Consider the following 17,414-nt stretch of genomic DNA (forward strand, 5'->3'; position numbering starts at 1 on the left):
ATTGAAATCTGCGTGGTGTTAGATTTCAGTAGACTTTCTCTGTCCCTAAGGTCGAGGGAACTCTGCATCCCCAAGATGGATGGCAGGGATATTTGCATTTCTGTTCTCTGTCGTGTTTGCTTTTATAAGATGTGATGGGGAATGTGAATTCACAGAGTGTGAATCTGTCTCCTCTTGGAGTGATCAGTGTGGCAGAAGGGTGATGGGCTGCACTTGGCTCTTTGTTGAAGTTTTGCTGCTTCCTGACACTGTGATTTTGAGCAAGTCACTTCATTCTTGTTTAGCCCCAGATTCTTCATATGTGAACTAGGGTTTAGGACAAACTATGGTTTAGGACATTTCCCCTTGTCTGCTGCAGGGGGTAGTTGACGGCAAAGCTTTAGAGGAAGCTGCAAGATGGGGCTCAGAGGCCAGAGAACCCTGATTGAGTGCCCTGCAGGAGAGGTGCTGGTGGAGAAGGACAAGCACTCTAACTGGTAGAGGACAGGGAGTCAGTCCTTTGTGGTGGGGCACCTGGGGTTGAGCATCCCTCCCCTTCGTGGTGTGACGTCGGGCAACTTAATTAACCTTTCTGTGCTCCAGTTTGCTCACCTGAAAACAGGCATTTAAATAACCTCCATAGCAGTACCTACCTCTTAAAAGTTTAAATGAGGTAATAATAGACCTAACGTACAGAGCCAGGTTTCTGGCTCATGGGAGGTGCCAAATCCATGTTAGCGCTTCTCATGGTCCGGACTATAGGAGGCTTTTCCTGTGTGTGAGAAAGGTGTGTGTCAGGGAACCTAACCAGATGTGTGGTTTAGCCAGAGCCTTGCAGCACATCAAGTATTTTAAAGCAGCCGCCATTTAACAAGGGTGGTGGGTACTAAGGAAGCCGGTAGGAACGGGGAGGCACCTACTCAGTGCGGTGGGCGTGACTTGTCCGAGAGAGCCTTTATGTGAGATGCCTTTAGGTTCTTGGGGAGGAAGGGAGCCTTTATGTGAGATTCCTCTAGGTTCTTGCGGAGGAGAGGTGGTTTGTATACTGGTGGTGTTTTTCCCATGCTGTGAGTGTGCTGGTTGTGAAAGTTTCCTAACATTGCATTGGCAAAATTGTATTTGAAGCAATACTTGAATACCTTGGTATGGGAAATGGACAAAAAAAAGCTAAAATGAAACCGTCACATGTCTTGGATTTAGTCTAGTTTACTTTCCGAAGAGATCATTTCGCTCTGTTGTCTTGAGCAAAAGAGGCATACGGTATTTGCGCCTGGTTTACCTCGTCTGTAGGACCTGTAGCTGACCTCTGTGTCAGGTGGGCAGTCGTGAAAGATGGGGGGCTAGGAATCCGAAGACCTGAATCCTAAGCCCAAGTCCCAGCTCTGCCACTATCTGCTGTTTAACTTTAGGCAAGTCCCCCAACTTCTCAGGATCTCAGGTTTGAGACCTGAAAAGCAGAGAAGATGCTGGGCACCTTGCTTGCCCTGCTGGCCTCACCTGGGGCGTTGTAAGACTCAGATGAGAATCCTGGTAAACTGCTGTACAACCAAGATACGAGTTTTAACATAACAAATGGCTGCTGGTAACCAAGCTCTGACCCTCCTAATGAAATATTTTCTTTCTCAGTGATGTTACAGCCTTTCGATTATGACCCCAATGAGAAAAGTAAACACAAGTTTATGGTTCAGTCTATGTTTGCTCCGACTGACACTTCTGATATGGAAGCAGTAGTAAGTACTGAATGCTTCTTACTTTTTTTTAGTAATTAAAAAAAAAATGATTAGGTACAGAATTTTGGGTGCATGCATTTCAAAATGTGTCAAAATTGTTTTTAAAGGGGAATGGTGTTTTCAAGGAGGTTTGCACTTTGACTTCCTTTATGGTTTTTCTTAAACTTTGATTTTAACATTTTACATAACTTTCCAGAATACTATTCTTTTCTGACTTTTATATCTCAGTTTGCTTCAGCAGTTCCTTGTTCTGATGGGTTGTGTCTTGAATGGTCTGAGGATTCCTTTCCTTTAAACCCCCCTTCCATCCCCCATAGAAAATGGTCCTTAGTCTAGGGAATGTCTCTTACCATGTCTCCCTGCACACCCCCCCCCCCCCAAGAACCCAGAGGGATGTGAGAGAGTGGAATACTTAAATGTCCTCCAACGCTTGGGGGTTTGTTTTTCCGCTTGGTTCTGGTAAGCATGATTTTTTTTTTCCCCTCCCTAGTTTCCCTCATTTTTCCCCCCCTGCTTAAATACATGTTTAACTCTGTCTCTAATTTTGGTAAAAATAAGGTAACTTTGTTTTTATAAAATGAATAAGTGATATTATTGGTTTTTCTGGAATCAGCGGGCATTCTGGTGTCTGCGGGAATCACAATGTACAGGTGAACCTTACCGCACACAGCCCCAGCGTGGACAGACTGGCCAGTTCTTGAGCTCACAGAAGGGAAAAAGAAGGCAGGGCTCCCTCAACACCCACATCACTTTCCAGCTTGCCAGCCCAAGCTGGGAGATGGGTCCGCCAAGGAGCACCTGCAGACGGGAGTCAGCCGTGGCTCACAAAGCACTATGGTTTTTCTCTTTCAAAAGTTTTATGTGAAGGGCTTTCTATGCACAGCTTCCCTTCACGTTCCAGTGTCACCTCTCAGCCTTCTCTGTTAGTCTTGGAAAAGCATAAGTGACCATCTTTGCGGATGTTCAAGTTTGGGGCAGGAGATGAGGGTAAGCTGGATATTTTGAGGTTGGAGAGAGATGAGTGATAATAGGCAGCCTTCCCCTTTCATAAGAATGATTATTGAGGCATTTACTACTTTTTCTTTTATTTCCCAGAATATGATATACCACTTCATGTTAATTTGTGTGAGCAAGGAAATGTATGGCAAATACAAAATTTGGAATATCTAAGAATGTGTTCGCTTGGCTTTTGCTGCATGGCTTAGTGACAAGAGCATGGGCTTGGGCGTCTCGGGTGTGGGGCTGAGCTCTGCCTTGTACTAACGTTGTGGCCTTGGGCAGTTTTCATTAACTCTCTGTAGGATTGGGTCACCTGTAAAAGGGGGATAAAAACCTAGGTCACACATTGTTGTGGGATTCAGTGTGTGCTCTGTGTGTCGAGCACCTGGCACAGTGTCCGGAGCTGTTGTATCTGAGGGCTCTTGTGGTCCAAGTCCTCTATATACAATAAACGTGAATTTCACTCCCTTTTATGATAATTTTTATAACACTTAAAATTTTTTTATATGAATGTACATTGTAGGAAATTTTGGAAATACACAAATAAGCAAAAATAAAACTAAAAGTGACCTGTAATTTATTTACCCTAGACCTAACCACTGTTACAGAGAGTTTTGTGCTATTTCTTTATTTTAACTATATTTTTTGTATTTTGATATACAGAAAGCGGAAAAAAATTGTACAGTGACTACTCCTATAACCTTTACCTATATTCACCATTTAACACTTTGCCACATTGCCTTCATTTCTGTTATACACTTTCTTTTTTTTGCTGAACCACTTGACTGTAAGACGCAGACTTAATGACACTCCACTCCTACATGCTTCAGAACAAGGACAGTGTCTCACATAGTCACAGCACCGTCCTCATAGCTGAGAAAGTTGACATAAATCCAATCATATTATCTAACAGAAACCTATATGCAGCATTTTCCAGTTGCTCCAAAATGGCCGTTAGTTGTTGTTCCTCTAGTAGAGTCCAATACCCTCAACCTTTTTTGTTTTTCATGACTTGAATTTTTTGAGGCCAGGCCAGTTCTGGGATTGTCCAGTTATTTCCTCATGATTAAATTCAGGTTAAATGTTTTTTGGCAAGAATATTCCATAAGTAATGTCATCGTATGCATCATATCAGAAGGCGTTTAATACTGGGTTGTCCCTCTATTGGTGATGCTAAGTTGGATTACTTGGTTAAGATGGTGACTGCCAACTTCCCAGTGTCAAGGCACAATTGCCCCTTGTGGTTAATAGGTAATCTGTGATACTCTTGAGTAATCCCGGATACTTGGAGATCATGTGAATATCCTGCTCATCAGCAGTCTCACCTGGTGGCTTTAGTGTCCAGTGATGATCTTTGCTTGATGCTTTTTTGACATACGCACACAGGCACACGTACGCTCATGTGTGTGTGTGTGTGTACAGAGGAACAGACTAGACTATTGTCTGTAGCTTCTTCACTTAACGATTCTGTGAATTTTCTCTGTGTACTCTTCAGTATCATTTGAATGGCATGCTGTTCCACTGAAGGGATCTGCCATGATTTATTTGGCAGTTCCTATTGTTCGACATATAGATTGTTTCCTATTTTTGGCTCTTGGTAGTTGTGTTGCGCTAGCTGCCTCCTGCATGGTCCTGGGGTGAGGGTGGAGAGTGTTCTTTTTTCCGTATTGTAACCTTCTTGCTATGCTGGTCTGCAGTTCTCAGCATACCCTGGGATTCCTGCCCTCCACTGCCCAAAGGAGGAGGATTAAGCCAGGAGTACATCATCCCAGAGCATGGATTTAGCCAGGAAGTCATCCCCACCGGTGGGCTGGAGGGAGTGGGGGTCAGCCCAGGTAGTGGCTTGCTCATAAATGTGCCCCATTGGTAGTTGGCAGCGTGGTTCTAAAACCACTCCCAGGTAGTAGTATATGCTTACTCTAAGAAGGATGTACCCTGCAAAGTAAATTTTATTTTCCTAAGGAGAGCCAAAGTTACCTCAGACATAATTTATAATTATGCTCAGACATAATTTAGAAAATTCCTCTTCCTTCAGCGGTGGTTGTCTCTGTTCCATGTGCTTTCCACACACTAGCAACAGGAGCAGCATTGGTTGACTTGGAGGAATCAGGCCGTAGGACTGGGATTTGTGAAGTGTAATAAATATTCAGGAAAGCTAGTGTATTTAATCTTGTCATGTTAAAAATATTGAAATCTTAGCAGACGTAAGTTCTTTATTTGATATACATCAGGGCTTTCTCATTAAGAATATTTTTTTGAAATTGTCAGTTATAGGAAGAAAATTATTCTTCCAGCAGCTTTATAATATCCTGATTATTAAATTTAAATTGTTTTAGTGGAAGGAGGCAAAACCGGAAGACCTTATGGATTCAAAACTTAGATGTGTGTTTGAATTGCCAGCAGAAAATGATAAACCAGTAAGTATGTTTATAGTTAACAATAATTGAATGTTGCAAGCTGATACTTATTTGCATACCATCTTCTGCAAAACCAAGATTTAAGTTGGCAAATTATTTTCCTTCGTCTGATGAAAAAAATAAGCTGAAGTCAACAAATACGTGGGCCTTCATGAAATCAGCCTTTGAGAAACTTACAGAAAGACAACTAATTGAAACAATTTTTTTTTCTTGAAAAGTGCAACCTGTTGGCTGTTGAAATGTCATAAATTCTAAAGAGCTTCTTTGACTTGGCAAAGTTATAGGTTGCTGTAAAGAGTGGGTAAGTCTACAACAGGGAATAATTTGCCGTTTATCCTGGTGCTTGATGGACAGGTGGTAAGCTCTCGGGTTCTGTTGTTTCACAGACTGCTGTCTTAGGTCTCCCCGTCTGCTCTTTCCCCTAACACCAGCTCACCACCCCCTTAACCCTCCTGCCTCTTTAGTCAGACCTGCTTTTAGATTAGGGTTTCTCAACCTCAGCACTATTAACATTGGGGCTGGATCATTCTCTGCCATGGGGGCTGTCTTGGCCCATGTAGGATGTTTAGCAGCATCCCTGGCCTCTCCTCACTGGATACCAGTCATCACCCCTCTCATGTGACAACCAAAACTGTCTCCAGACATTGCGCAGTGTGCGCTGGTGGGGGCGGAATTGCCTCCTGTTGGGAGTTGCCCCCTGTGCTGCCTGAGGGGGTGAGGGAAAGGACTAGCTGCCTCCAAGCTGTCAGCTCGCTTTTCTCCATGAATCCAAGGGACAGACCTCTCATGGCCCTTGCTCGTGACCAGTTGGGAGAGCAGACTCTATCTGAAATGCTGATTTGGGCCTTCCTTCAACTTAGAAGAACTTAAATTGCATTAAAAAAACACCTTGCAGAATATTCTACTTACCCTGGCTGTTAATAGCTGGAGTTGGGAAATCGAAACACCCACATTCCTTGAACATTGTCCATAGCAATCTGCAGGAATGCTGTTGATCTGTGCCACCGCTTCTTAGTGATTTCTTCCTGCTCAGCGACTGACTGCCATTGTTACCCTATTTCTTGGAGTGGGTAATGGGTTTTTTGTTGTTGTTGATTTTTGTGTCTTCTCATTGCACATTTTGTCCCGGGAAGGTCAGTTTGGGAACCTGTGAGACCTGTGTTCTGCTCCTGGCTCTGTGTTGTACGAGCTTTGTAGATGGGGGCCTTGCCCTTTGCAGGGCTCCCCTCTTCTCACCTGGAAAACGAAGGGTCAAGCTCGAGAGTGCAAAAGGGAGAGTTGGTCGTTTTCGGTGTGCTGCACAGAACCCCTAGGGCAGTGATCCCCAGCACACCTGACCACCTCCATGCCCTCCCTGGTACCGGCTCCTCCCCAGTCACTCTCCAGAGACTGTCATAACTGTCTCAGCAGGGAAGTGGGGGATGTGTAGCTTCCCTCGATTGAAATATTGCAGACACTGAGCTAGTTTCACCTTCAACCCAGCTTCGAAGTCCTGAGTTCGTGAAATAAATCGCTCTCTGTGTAACGTCCTCCCTGGCCTCCCACCTCCCCCGTCTGGGCCCGTCCTGGGGATGTTGAGGTCTTCCTGGTGACAGTAATTTGTGGCTGATAACTCCTGAGCTTGCACGATTACGATATGCTAATTTTTGCATGGCAGGAATTTGATAGTGCAGTATGCACACCTCTTTTTCTCTTCCTTTGAAGTATTAGTCTCAGCCGAACTTCATTATTTGTCCTTATCCATAATTTCTGGGGCCCAGTTGCTTTAGATTATTAAGATACTAGATAAAGTGATCCATTTTAAAAATAAATGTGACATTTTACAGTGTGGATGAAATGCTACCACGTGTGGTGTTTGCTGAGAACTACTTTACTTTGCATAAAAAAGTCCTTTATTACATAGTTGGTGACACTTGGGCTTTCATTTATTTCTGAACAGCATGATGTAGAAATAAATAAAATTATACCCACAACTGCATCAAAGACAGAAACACCAGCGGTGTCTAAAGCTCTGAGTTCTTCTTTGGATGACACTGAAGTTAAGAAGGTGATGGAAGAGTGTAAGAGGCTGCAGGGGGAAGTGCAGAGGCTCCGGGAGGAGAACAAGCAATTCAAGGTAATGGCATCTTCTTTTCTTTCCTTTAAGGTTTTATTTAAGTAACCTCCATGCCCAACATGGGGCTCGAACTCACAACCCCGAGATCAAGAGTCACATACTCTACCGACTGAGCCAGCCTGGTGCCCCAGTGGTGTTTTATTTCCTGATAGTCTACAGAAAACAGGGGCTTTTCCGCTGTGATCTTGGGTGGGGAAGTTGACACATCCCTGCATTTGTAGAAGTGTTTTGTATTTACACATCTTTTCCCTAGGGAGAAATTTCTATGGCTTTCATCAGGTTCTCAAAAGAGCTCTGACACATTCCCCCCTACCCCCTAATTATCCAGTGTCCCTGAGCAGAAGTTTCTCAACTATTTAAATTCTTGTTCCCTTGTACTTGACATGTTATAATTTCTTTAATCTTCTAAACCTTCTACGAAGTAGGGATTATTACCATCCCCAGTTTACAGATGGAGGAGACTGAGAAACAGGTTAAGTGACTTGCCTGAGGTCACACTTCAGTGAGAATTGAACCCAGGCTTTGTGCCTCAGAGTCCACATCCATTCCATTGTCCTGCCTTAGCCTGCAGACTCTCATCCTCTTGTAAGGAAACCAAGCCTCTCTCGCCCTCCCGTGAGTGTCAGCCGAAGACAGACTCTGAGACTAAATGCAAAACAGCAGTGGTTATAACCCTACTCCATCCCCGGTGGGTGAGAATCTTTCTTTAGGAGGGTAAATAGGTACTCTTTTAATGTAGGCATAATTCTCATTTTTGAAGATTCTAGGTGAGTCTGGGCAGTAGGGTCTCCTCAGACTGTTCACATGGTGATGAGATTGGAGATGGAAAGTTGTCACAGTAGGCAGGTGGAGATTATAGAAGAAGAAGCCTGAGTCTCCATCTTGTGGATGCAGACAAGGTGATTGGCCTTGGCGTTAGAAGGTGGGCTGCGCTGGGTGGTGAAGGGAGGTGGGGCGCCTCATTTGGCCTTGGCGGCCTGAGGTGGTGTGCCGGTGCCTGCTCACACTTGACTAGCTCAGAGTCTGTCATGGTCACAGCATCTCCTGGGCCTCCACTCGCAAAACATGTCTAAGGCCCCTTCCAGCTTTAAAAGTCTGTCTGTTTCAGACAAGGTCTTGATGAGAATGTTTCTGAACATCTGGTCATAGGAACTTCTGTTGCAGCTTAAATCTGAGACTGGTCTAGTCCGTTCTCGATCATGCCACTCACCCGCCCTTGGCATTCACTCTTTAACCACCACAGCACCAGACACATGTAGTAAATACATGCCGTTCGGTTGATGACTTCTTTTATTCTGACAGTGCCATAGATACAGGACGACTGACAGTGTCTGGAGAATGGCATCATCTTCTTTCTTTGCAGTAATCTTGATTTGCCTCCTTCAGTAACTTCTTTTAGTATGGAGTAAATTATGAAGCAGGCATTTTACTTTTTGGCTAAAAATCTAAGATATGCCTAAAGCTTCTCCTTGAGTGTATTTCTCTTCAGAAACAGAGTCCTGTGCCATTTAAAGTGATAAATAGGTAGAAATAGCTTCTCTATAAACCCAATAAAATAAATGCTGTATTTTGCTGTGCCCATTTTTTTTTTGAAGTTAATCGAATAACACCAGTCATTTATCACTGTGCAGCGGTATTGGCCATGGCCCCATGAGCAGAATATCTTTAAAATATTATCAGACCAATCTTGACGTTAGAAGATTCTTTATCCTGCCAAACACTGATTTCTTGTTTTGTGTTCATTCTTTCATTTGGCCAACACGTTTTCTGAGGCCCTCCCATGTACCCGGCACTGTGGGTGCAAGCATGAGCTATCCCAGCCATGGAAGAGATGACCACAAGTGCCGTGGAGACTCAGCTCGATGGACTAGCTGCCTGTTGTCTCCAGGACTGGCTAGTTTGGGGATGAGTTGATGGGGCAGTTAGCCAGAGATGCACCTGAGCCCAAGTAGAGAGGCCTTGCTGCATGCCCTATTGAGGAGTGTGGACTTGGCCTTGGAGCAGTAAAGGAAGAAAAAGTTTCTATTCCATGCATTAAGTAGAAAATATCGGAGATGCCTCTGTCAGATTCAGTGACATTTTAATATGTCACGTATCATGTCTTCTATCCAGCAGTCTACATGTAACTCAGCAATACAGAGCTCTGCATTTGAAAGCTTCTGGGCCCCCCACTTTGTAGTTTCTTGTGATTTTTATATTTGCGCTTTGGGAAGTGTCTATTATTTCAAAACCTGTGCCTTGGTTAGGGAAGCCTGCTCAGTAGAGGAAAGGAAGACAGAGCGGGTTGAGTCTGATGTAGGAGAGCAGCCGGGAGGCATGGCCAGAGAGGTGGGTGGTCCCAGGGTGCAAAGGGCCTGGTGGACGCTCTCAGGGGCTTTTTTTCTGTAAGTGATGGGGAACCGAGGCGTGCCTGCTTAGATGTGCGGTCTGAAAAGGTGGCTAGCAGCATCGTGTGCGTGGGTGAAGGCAAAGAGGGGCTTCTGGCAGTGTTTTCTCAGTGGCCTCAAGCCGCTACCTTCTCCGTGGGATTCAGTTTCTCCCTTTGAAAAATGAGGAGGCTGGCCCACACCATGTGATTCAAGTCTGCTTACAAGCCCACACTGATAAAGCTGGACAGTTGACTTCTCCTTCTGGTGCCTTGGGTTGTCTTTGAAATGTGCACTTGCTCCCGTAGGAAGAAGATGGGCTTCGGATGAGGAAGACAGCGCAGAGCAACAACCCTGTTCCTGTGGTAGCCGCGGCCGGGAAGGACGAGGGCCTCAGTGCCCGGCTGCTCGCACTGCTGGTTTTGTTCTTCATCGTTGGCGTGATCGTAGGGAAGATCGCCTTGTAGAGGTGGCAGGCAAAGGGCGGCACGCTGGATTGATGGGCCCGCCATACCGTGGGGTTTGGATTTATCATAACCATGTGTAAAAAGAAGTTAATGTGTGATGACATCTCACAGGTCTTGCCTTTAAATTACCCCTTCCTTGCGCGTGAGCACGCGTGCACACACACACACACACACACAATTATAACGTAACAGTCTTTTAGAAAGTGAAAAATGTATAGTAAACGATTGGGGGGAAAGAATGGTCTTTGTTAATGACAAGGGAAACCGTGATTAAATCGTAATGGCATGTTGTGTCACCTTAGACATTTGTAGCCTTGGTACATGTGGCTGGGTTGATTACCTCTCTTAGAACAAGACCCACTTCCCGCCTGTTGGTGCTGGCCTTTGGGGAGCGGAGCCCAGTGTGGCGGGGAGGGCCGTCCCTCCACGTAGCACCCCCACTGCCCGCTCACCCCCGGCCTGCTGCTCCGTGGTCTGCCCTGGGCCTGGCCGTCGGTTCCTTGGGACCGATGAACGAGGTCAGAAGCCAGTGGCGTTGTGCTGTGGTGGTGTTGGGTCTACCCATCGGGAGCGGAAGGCGGGTGCTCAGCGACTGACCCAACACTTTGGAAATGAAAGTCAATGCTTTGTTCTCTTAAAGGGACCAGGCTAAATTACTGTCCGTTCATGTAGTGAGATTGAATTGTGACTCAGAGATGTTTAATGCATATTTAACTTATTTAATGTATCTCATCTCATGTTTCCTTATTGCCACAAGATTATAATTAATGCTGTGGCCTGATGCCAGGGGGTGAGGCTGGCACTGCTGCCGGAGAGCTGAGGGCTCCTGTCTCTCCAGAGGTTCTGGGCTCTACGTACACATGGAGGTGTGGTTTGTTTGAATGTTGGAGAATAGCTGCCAGGAGGTGTTTCTCTGTGTAAATAAATAACAACCGTCAGAGAGGGAAGTTCTTAGTAGCAACAGTCAAGTCCGTTACCCTTTCGAATGGGGAAACTAGCTGATCTTCCGTTTTGTTCCTTCAGTGCCCCTCCGCCACCACTCATACTTCCAGCACACGTGCCCCTAGCCTGGTCCTGACCTTTCCCGAGTGGCCCTCGCTCGGACTGGGGCGGCAGAACGGCTGCAGACGGAGCCAGCTGGGTGGGGCCGGGGGGGTGGGAGGCTCTTCAGATAATCGTCAAGTAGCGATTGAGAGTTTGACTGTAAATTAATTTTATGCCATAAAAGACCAATCCAGTTCTGTTTGACTATGTAGCATCTTAAAAAGAAAAAAAAATTAAAATAAAGCCCCAGAATTAAGAGTTCTTTTGTCATTTTGTCACACTTGCTGTAGGGGGGAAATTATTATTCTTATGATCATTATTATTTTGTTATTGGAAGGGTGGTTCTAAAATGAGACCTATCAATGAGAAATACATATGTTTAATGATTTGAATATATATGTATAAATCTCGTGTGTGTTTGTGTGTGTGTGTGTGTGTGTATTTGTTGTTGGCTTCAACTGAGAGTATAAAAATAAAACTGCTGAAAATCTTAAGCAGCTGGTCACCCTTGCCCTTCCATTGCTTTGCCCCTCAGTAGAAAGAAATCTCCTCTGGGTCAAGGAGCCATGCAGAAAAGATGAGAGATAAGCATGCTAAGCATGGCGCCAGGGAGTGGGTGGGTTTGAAAAGACAGATTCATCAAAAGGAAGGCAGTTCTTAGAAGTCATCCACTTGAGTCATGTTCCTCCTGAGCTTAGCTGGGGCAGAAGGGCCTTGGTTCTGGCCCTGAGGATCTGGTCAGGGACCTAGAGACTGGGAGCTGGGCATCTGCGGTCTAAGTAGCTTCTGTCTTCATGAGAAGTTACTGTATCCCGAGTGCTTGCAGGGGACAGGGAGCAGACCTAGTTCGCAGCCACACACCTGGGGCTCAGATGGTGTTGAGTGCGCGCACGGGGAGGGCTGCCCAAGGAGAAGTTAGTCTCCAGTATCATCTTGTCCACATGGATCCAGGGACTTAGGGAACGGGGTGAAAAGACTGTGCCTTCTGCCATTAATTTTCTGTAAGTGGGCTACAGTCTGTCCGAATGTGGGAGCTGCAGCAAACCAGTCTTGATAGCCTCCAGCCCCTCATGGCCTCGAAAGGACCAGGCTCACTCAGAAGGGTCTCGGACTGTTCCTGGGATGCGGCACAGTCCCGTTTCTCTGGAGCGGAGCTCTGCAGACTTTTTCTCAAAGGGGTGTGGCTGTGTTCCCATAAAACTTGATTCACAGAAACAGCTGGTGGGATTTGGCGTATGAGGCTGGAGCTTGCCTGCGCTTGCACTGGGGCGGCTGAGTTCTTAAAAAGAGTGCCTCGGATATCTGTTCTGTTCTCAGACTTGGCAAGTGACTTCGTGTTTTGTGTATATGCAGGAGACAGCATTCAGCTTCTCAGGAGATGCGGGCCTTTTGTTTGTAGCTGAAATGCAGAATTTAAAATCCAGAGTTGTCTTCTTTCTAACTAATCATCCTGTAAGCTTTCTCCTTTCGAGGTTAAGATTCGGTGAACGCATGTTAGTTTATGGGGCTTTTTGACTGAGCAGAAGAAGGGAGCTTCCCAGGGAGAGAGGGAAGGTAATGGTGGGGAGATTGGATATTATGTAAATCATCCAGTCAGTAAAGAGTGTGCTAGGAGAGGCAGAGTGTGTGCGTGCAAGCACTGCTAAGGGTCAGGGACCATTTGAAGAGCCACAAACACTCAAGATCTCAAACCCGGAGAAGTACGCACCTTTTGAGTGTCTTTCTTTGAATGACAGATGAGGAAGCATGAGAGTCAGGCAGAGAGGTAGATGTGTGGTCCCCTCCTGCGGCCTGGCCTGTCCCAAGCAAGAGAAAAAGAGACAAATAATCAGAATAAACTGGCCTGGACTGAGCAGGGCTGACTCTGGCAAGGGCTCAGGCCGGGAGGTGAGCGTGAGCCCTAAGCCAGCAGTGGCCAGGCCTCCCTCCCTCCCGCCTGCTGCCTGGGTACTGCTTTACAGCACCTCCCGGAGCGGTGCCTTTGTTCTAGAAATCTGCCACCGAGCCCACCAATACATAAGAGATGTAAGCAATAACAAGAGTCTTGTAAATTTTTATTGATTGAATTTTTAAACTGATAATTTAAGCTCCCTCCACACAATACAAAATACTTCTTAAAGACAGCAGGCTGTATTATTTGTTGGTATGAGGACCCGGCTTTAGTTTTTTTTTCCTTCTCCTTGTTTGCATGTTTTCCCGCTCTAGGCTTCTAAGTTGCTGGCACCAGCAGTAATAAATACTGATAAAATCAAAATTGATTTTTACCAGTGGACAGTTTATGCCTAGAGAGACGGCTTATACCTACATAACACAGAAGGGGGAAAAATGAGGAACCTCCAGTGATCCGTGAAAACCTAAACGCTTTCAAACAAATCCCAGGAACAGAACTGCTATCCAAAGATATCAGTGCGGACTTGCAGGCTGTGTTGGGTCAGATATAACTGAATGCAGTGATAGCTCAGAGCTAAATAGCCTTTCAAATTAATTTGAAAACAAACTGTGTGTGTGTGTGTGTGTGTGTGTGTGTGTGTAGCATATGTACCATATGTAAGTAGCTTAACATTTTTCAAATGGTGCCTATATTTTTTGCACACACAGATCTTTATTTTTGCAAACTCAGAAATCCATGCCAAAATACAATACCGTTTGTAATTTTCAGTCCCTTCTCTAAACTGGACCATTTACAAGTTTCTTGTTATGGTTTGTGAAATTCTTAGTTTGAAAGAAAAAAATGAGAGAGATGGGACTTGGGTGTCCTGGTCACCTTGAGCACCGGACTGCCAGCCCTCCTCGGGTGAAGAGGCCGCTGCGCCCCCTGCTGGCGATGGCAGCTCACTGAGGGTGTCCGGCGGGGCCCGGGGGGTCCCGGGCAGCCTCCCCTGCCCCTGTCCGTGGAGTCCGTCTGGCTAGAGGAGGAGCAGAACTAGGTACAACTCCGGAGTTCTCCAAAGTGACCACTCCGAGGAGTCCTCTCTCAGTTAAGCGTGGGCATGTTTGCTGTTGCTGGGTGTGAATGCTTTCAAAGATCAGCAGAAAGGGACCTGTTCTTAGAAAGTCCCTTAAGGAGTCAGTTCCCGCACACAGATCTCCTAAGGCCTGTGATTACCCATGCTTGAAGGCAGCTCGGGGACCACGCATGCTGCACGTTGAGTGGGGCCCCTCAGGGTTTCCCTGACGTGGTGGGTTTGTGGAAGTCTTGTTTTCTTTTTTAACCTTCCTCAGACAGAGCTGCTTTGACAGCAGCATTTTAGGGAAAGTTGCTGTTGTTCCGGTGCTCCCTCTGCCTTGTGCAGAGCACTTCCAGAACGTTTGCTCAAACAGGTGTGACCCAGTGGGGGGCTGGTGAGGGCTCTGTTTCGCACATGAGGAAATGAAGTCTCCAAGAGGTTACACTGAGCAACTTCTTAGAGCCTCTCATTCAGAGCGAAGTCGGTCTCTGAGAAGCTAATGGTGAGGCTGGGGCGGCTAAGCCTGGGTCTGGACCGCGTTCCCACTCAGAGCAGTGTGAAGGCTCTGGTGAGTGAACTCGCGGTCTCAGCCACTCGGACCACTTGTTCCCCTTTTATGTGTTTGCCTTCATACCTCACGCAGTTATTCTAAAGATGAAGTGGACAGAATCCAGACGCTCATTGAGATGCTTTTTTATTTTTCTTTTTGAAACCAAACACACTTCAGACAGTGAAGAAACTGTGTGCATTTTCCATTTTCTCGTTGCCTGAAGATCTCTGCCTGATGCTCGTGGGGAATGAATTTTGGGGGCTGTGGAAAGAAAATGCCCAGTCTGTCTCAGCAAGACAGTGACAGGGATGCTTTCTGTGGGCCTTTACATAACTTGTAAATGTGAAGCCAGGGCAGGTCATTAAAATTGGTATCACCGAAGTGGCCTGCCAAGGTTTAAGAACAGCCAAGCTGCTAGGCTCAGACCTCTCCCCGAATTAGCGCTGCACTTCTCGGGGAGATCATGGAAGGGAGCAAGTCCCAGCAGACCTGGTAAGGGGCAGCAGCCCAGAGGCGGGCTTGGGAGGCTGTGAAAACGGGCCTCCAGCGAGACTCCCAGCCCTCTCGCTCCTACGCCCGAGTCCCATCTGCCACCCACTTAGTCAACAGGGTCGACCCCAAGGAATGTCAGTTGGGGTGCATGAGCCCCCCCCCCCACCCCACTGACCCCCTGCAGGGGGATCCAGACCTCCCTCCACGGGGTGTCAGCGACATCGTCTATGCCACTGAAAAAGAAGGTTTTGTTTTATTTTCATTACAGGAGTATTTGGGAAAATTTAGAAGACATGAACACACACGAACGGTTGTGTCTAATTGTTACAAGTGAAACCCGTGGAGGTAGATGAGAGGTTGTCTCGAGTAATATAATTACTTCACATTTTTTTCCTAATGGAATTAATTCATTAGAAAATGTCTGCATCGACTCCGTAGAAGAGGAAGAAAAAGCCAGCAACAAAAGCATAGCTATTCCCTAACTCGCCGTAGATATTTGCAACCATGATACCTTGGAATGTTGCCACAATATGGATTGCTTTGATTAAAAGATGTCAGTTGAATAAAACAGTACCGTGGGATAATAGTTTTCTGCTGCTAGATAAATGCTAATGTTTATTTTTAAACCAGGAAACATTGATCCTGTGACAATGCCCTATTAGAATTACTTTATTATACCACAGGGTTGATGTATATTTAATCATTCGGCTAATGGACGTGGGTGCAGGACTGCTGCGCACTCCCTGCGTCCTGATGGGCGCTGGCAGAGTGGCCCCACTCCTGCCCAGTGCCGCGGCCGGCCCCAGCGGAACAGGGTCCCGTTTACTTTTTGATTCCCTTCAGTACATGCCAACTAGGGTAGACAAATCTGATAGCTCAACACAGTTTCATTAAGGCTTAGTGCTAACAAGAATGCATAGCTTTTTGTGACTTAAAACAATGATAAACCAGCATGCATGTTTCTCACGTCAACTCGATGGCTTTCCATGTGATATGAAAAGGTCTGGTTCTTTGTAGGAACCGGATGCCTGCATTCCCATCTTTCTTTTGTACTTTAGAAGCCAACTACATTCAGCTGTGACCCTCCACTGCGGCATTCACTTAAAACGAGGTTTTTCCCTTGACTCTTCTAGTTGGATTCAGAGGTCAGAATTTATTGTCTGTAATCCTGAGACCATGTGTACAAGAACCGCTTGCCTCCAGCGTTCACGCATTTAGCAAACATTTATCGGTTTACTTTCTGTAATATGTTAGATACTGTAGGAGATGCTGAGGAATTAATCAACAGGAGTGATTTGTTTTTGTGCTTTTCATTTGTAAGCAGCCTCAGTGAAGTGATTCAAGCTTATATGTAGAGAGCAGACTGCAAAGTACATTTGGTTCTCATTTCTGCTGCTAGCGTTTCCTTTTTTAAGAATTTATAAACTGCTGCCATTTGGAACTTCCTATAAGAAACTCAGAATGATCTATTTAAATGTTCCCTTTACCTCCTCTCTCCTTTGTGAGTAAAGAAGTCATTTCAGTGGTGTGCGCTGTCCCCCTCTGCTTTACAGCTTTTTCCCTGTCTTGGGGGAAAAAAAATCTCTGCAGTTTGTGGTGTGTGTTTTTATTCTGACTTCAATGTACATTAACATTTTGGGGATTGAGTCTTTTAAGAGATGTCTTAGAATGCTATCGTTTTAATAATTTTTCTTTTCTGTATTTTAAGTTGTATTTCCTGTTTTGACAGAGAATTCATTTAAAAAGTTGGTGCAGGAAAGGACTCTTTACCATCATCCATTCTGGTTATCTGATATGTAATAAATTCATGGTTTTATGGCTGACTTTACATTTCCCGGAGGGAAGGAGATGTATCTCTGCAGTGTCCAGATCGAAAGAGCCATTCAGAGCGTGTTCTCAACATGTTCCGCCGTGTCGGCCTGATGAAGCCCGCCCTGCCAAGGCATAAACTTTTGTACTAGCTGTCTCCGTATTCTGTTCAATAAATTCTGTGCTCTGAATATATTTAAAGGATGCTTCAGTGTAAAATTATTTTGAATGGATGGCTTAAGAGCATTTGGATATGCTTTAGGGAACACAGCAGAGCCCATTGCTTTGCTCTGCCACTGATTCTCAGGAACATAAAATCGGTTGAAAATGAAAAATCATAGATATCTTCTCTGACGGAAACAGACGTAAGGAATGACTTAGGTCAACTTCCTCATTTTACTGATGAGGAAACTTTTGCCCAGTGTGGGGGCCAGGCACACATTCTTGTACTTTCCTAAGGGGTGGGGGTGGAGAGGCTTTGTCATTGACAGAGCCCT

General features: G+C 45.6%; 1 protein-coding gene across 1 annotated transcript in view; it reads left to right on the forward strand.

The window, feature by feature from the left end:
- The window catches only part of VAPB (VAMP associated protein B and C), a 58,244-nt gene extending 41,126 nt beyond the window's left edge, over positions 1-17,118 (forward strand). The window contains exons 3-6 of the mRNA XM_028089132.2: positions 1,606-1,709; positions 5,045-5,125; positions 7,065-7,241; positions 9,916-17,118. Coding sequence (XP_027944933.1) covers positions 1,606-1,709; positions 5,045-5,125; positions 7,065-7,241; positions 9,916-10,074 — 521 coding nt within the window. The 3' untranslated portion in view covers positions 10,075-17,118. The remainder of the gene's footprint in view (positions 1-1,605; positions 1,710-5,044; positions 5,126-7,064; positions 7,242-9,915) is intronic.
- The last annotated feature ends 296 nt before the right edge of the window (positions 17,119-17,414 follow it).

The sequence above is a fragment of the Eumetopias jubatus genome, unplaced genomic scaffold (assembly GCF_037043125.1).
Source record: "Eumetopias jubatus isolate StellerSeaLion01/CBP00866 unplaced genomic scaffold, mEumJub1_p1.0 scaffold_9, whole genome shotgun sequence".
NCBI lineage: Eukaryota > Metazoa > Chordata > Mammalia > Carnivora > Otariidae > Eumetopias > Eumetopias jubatus.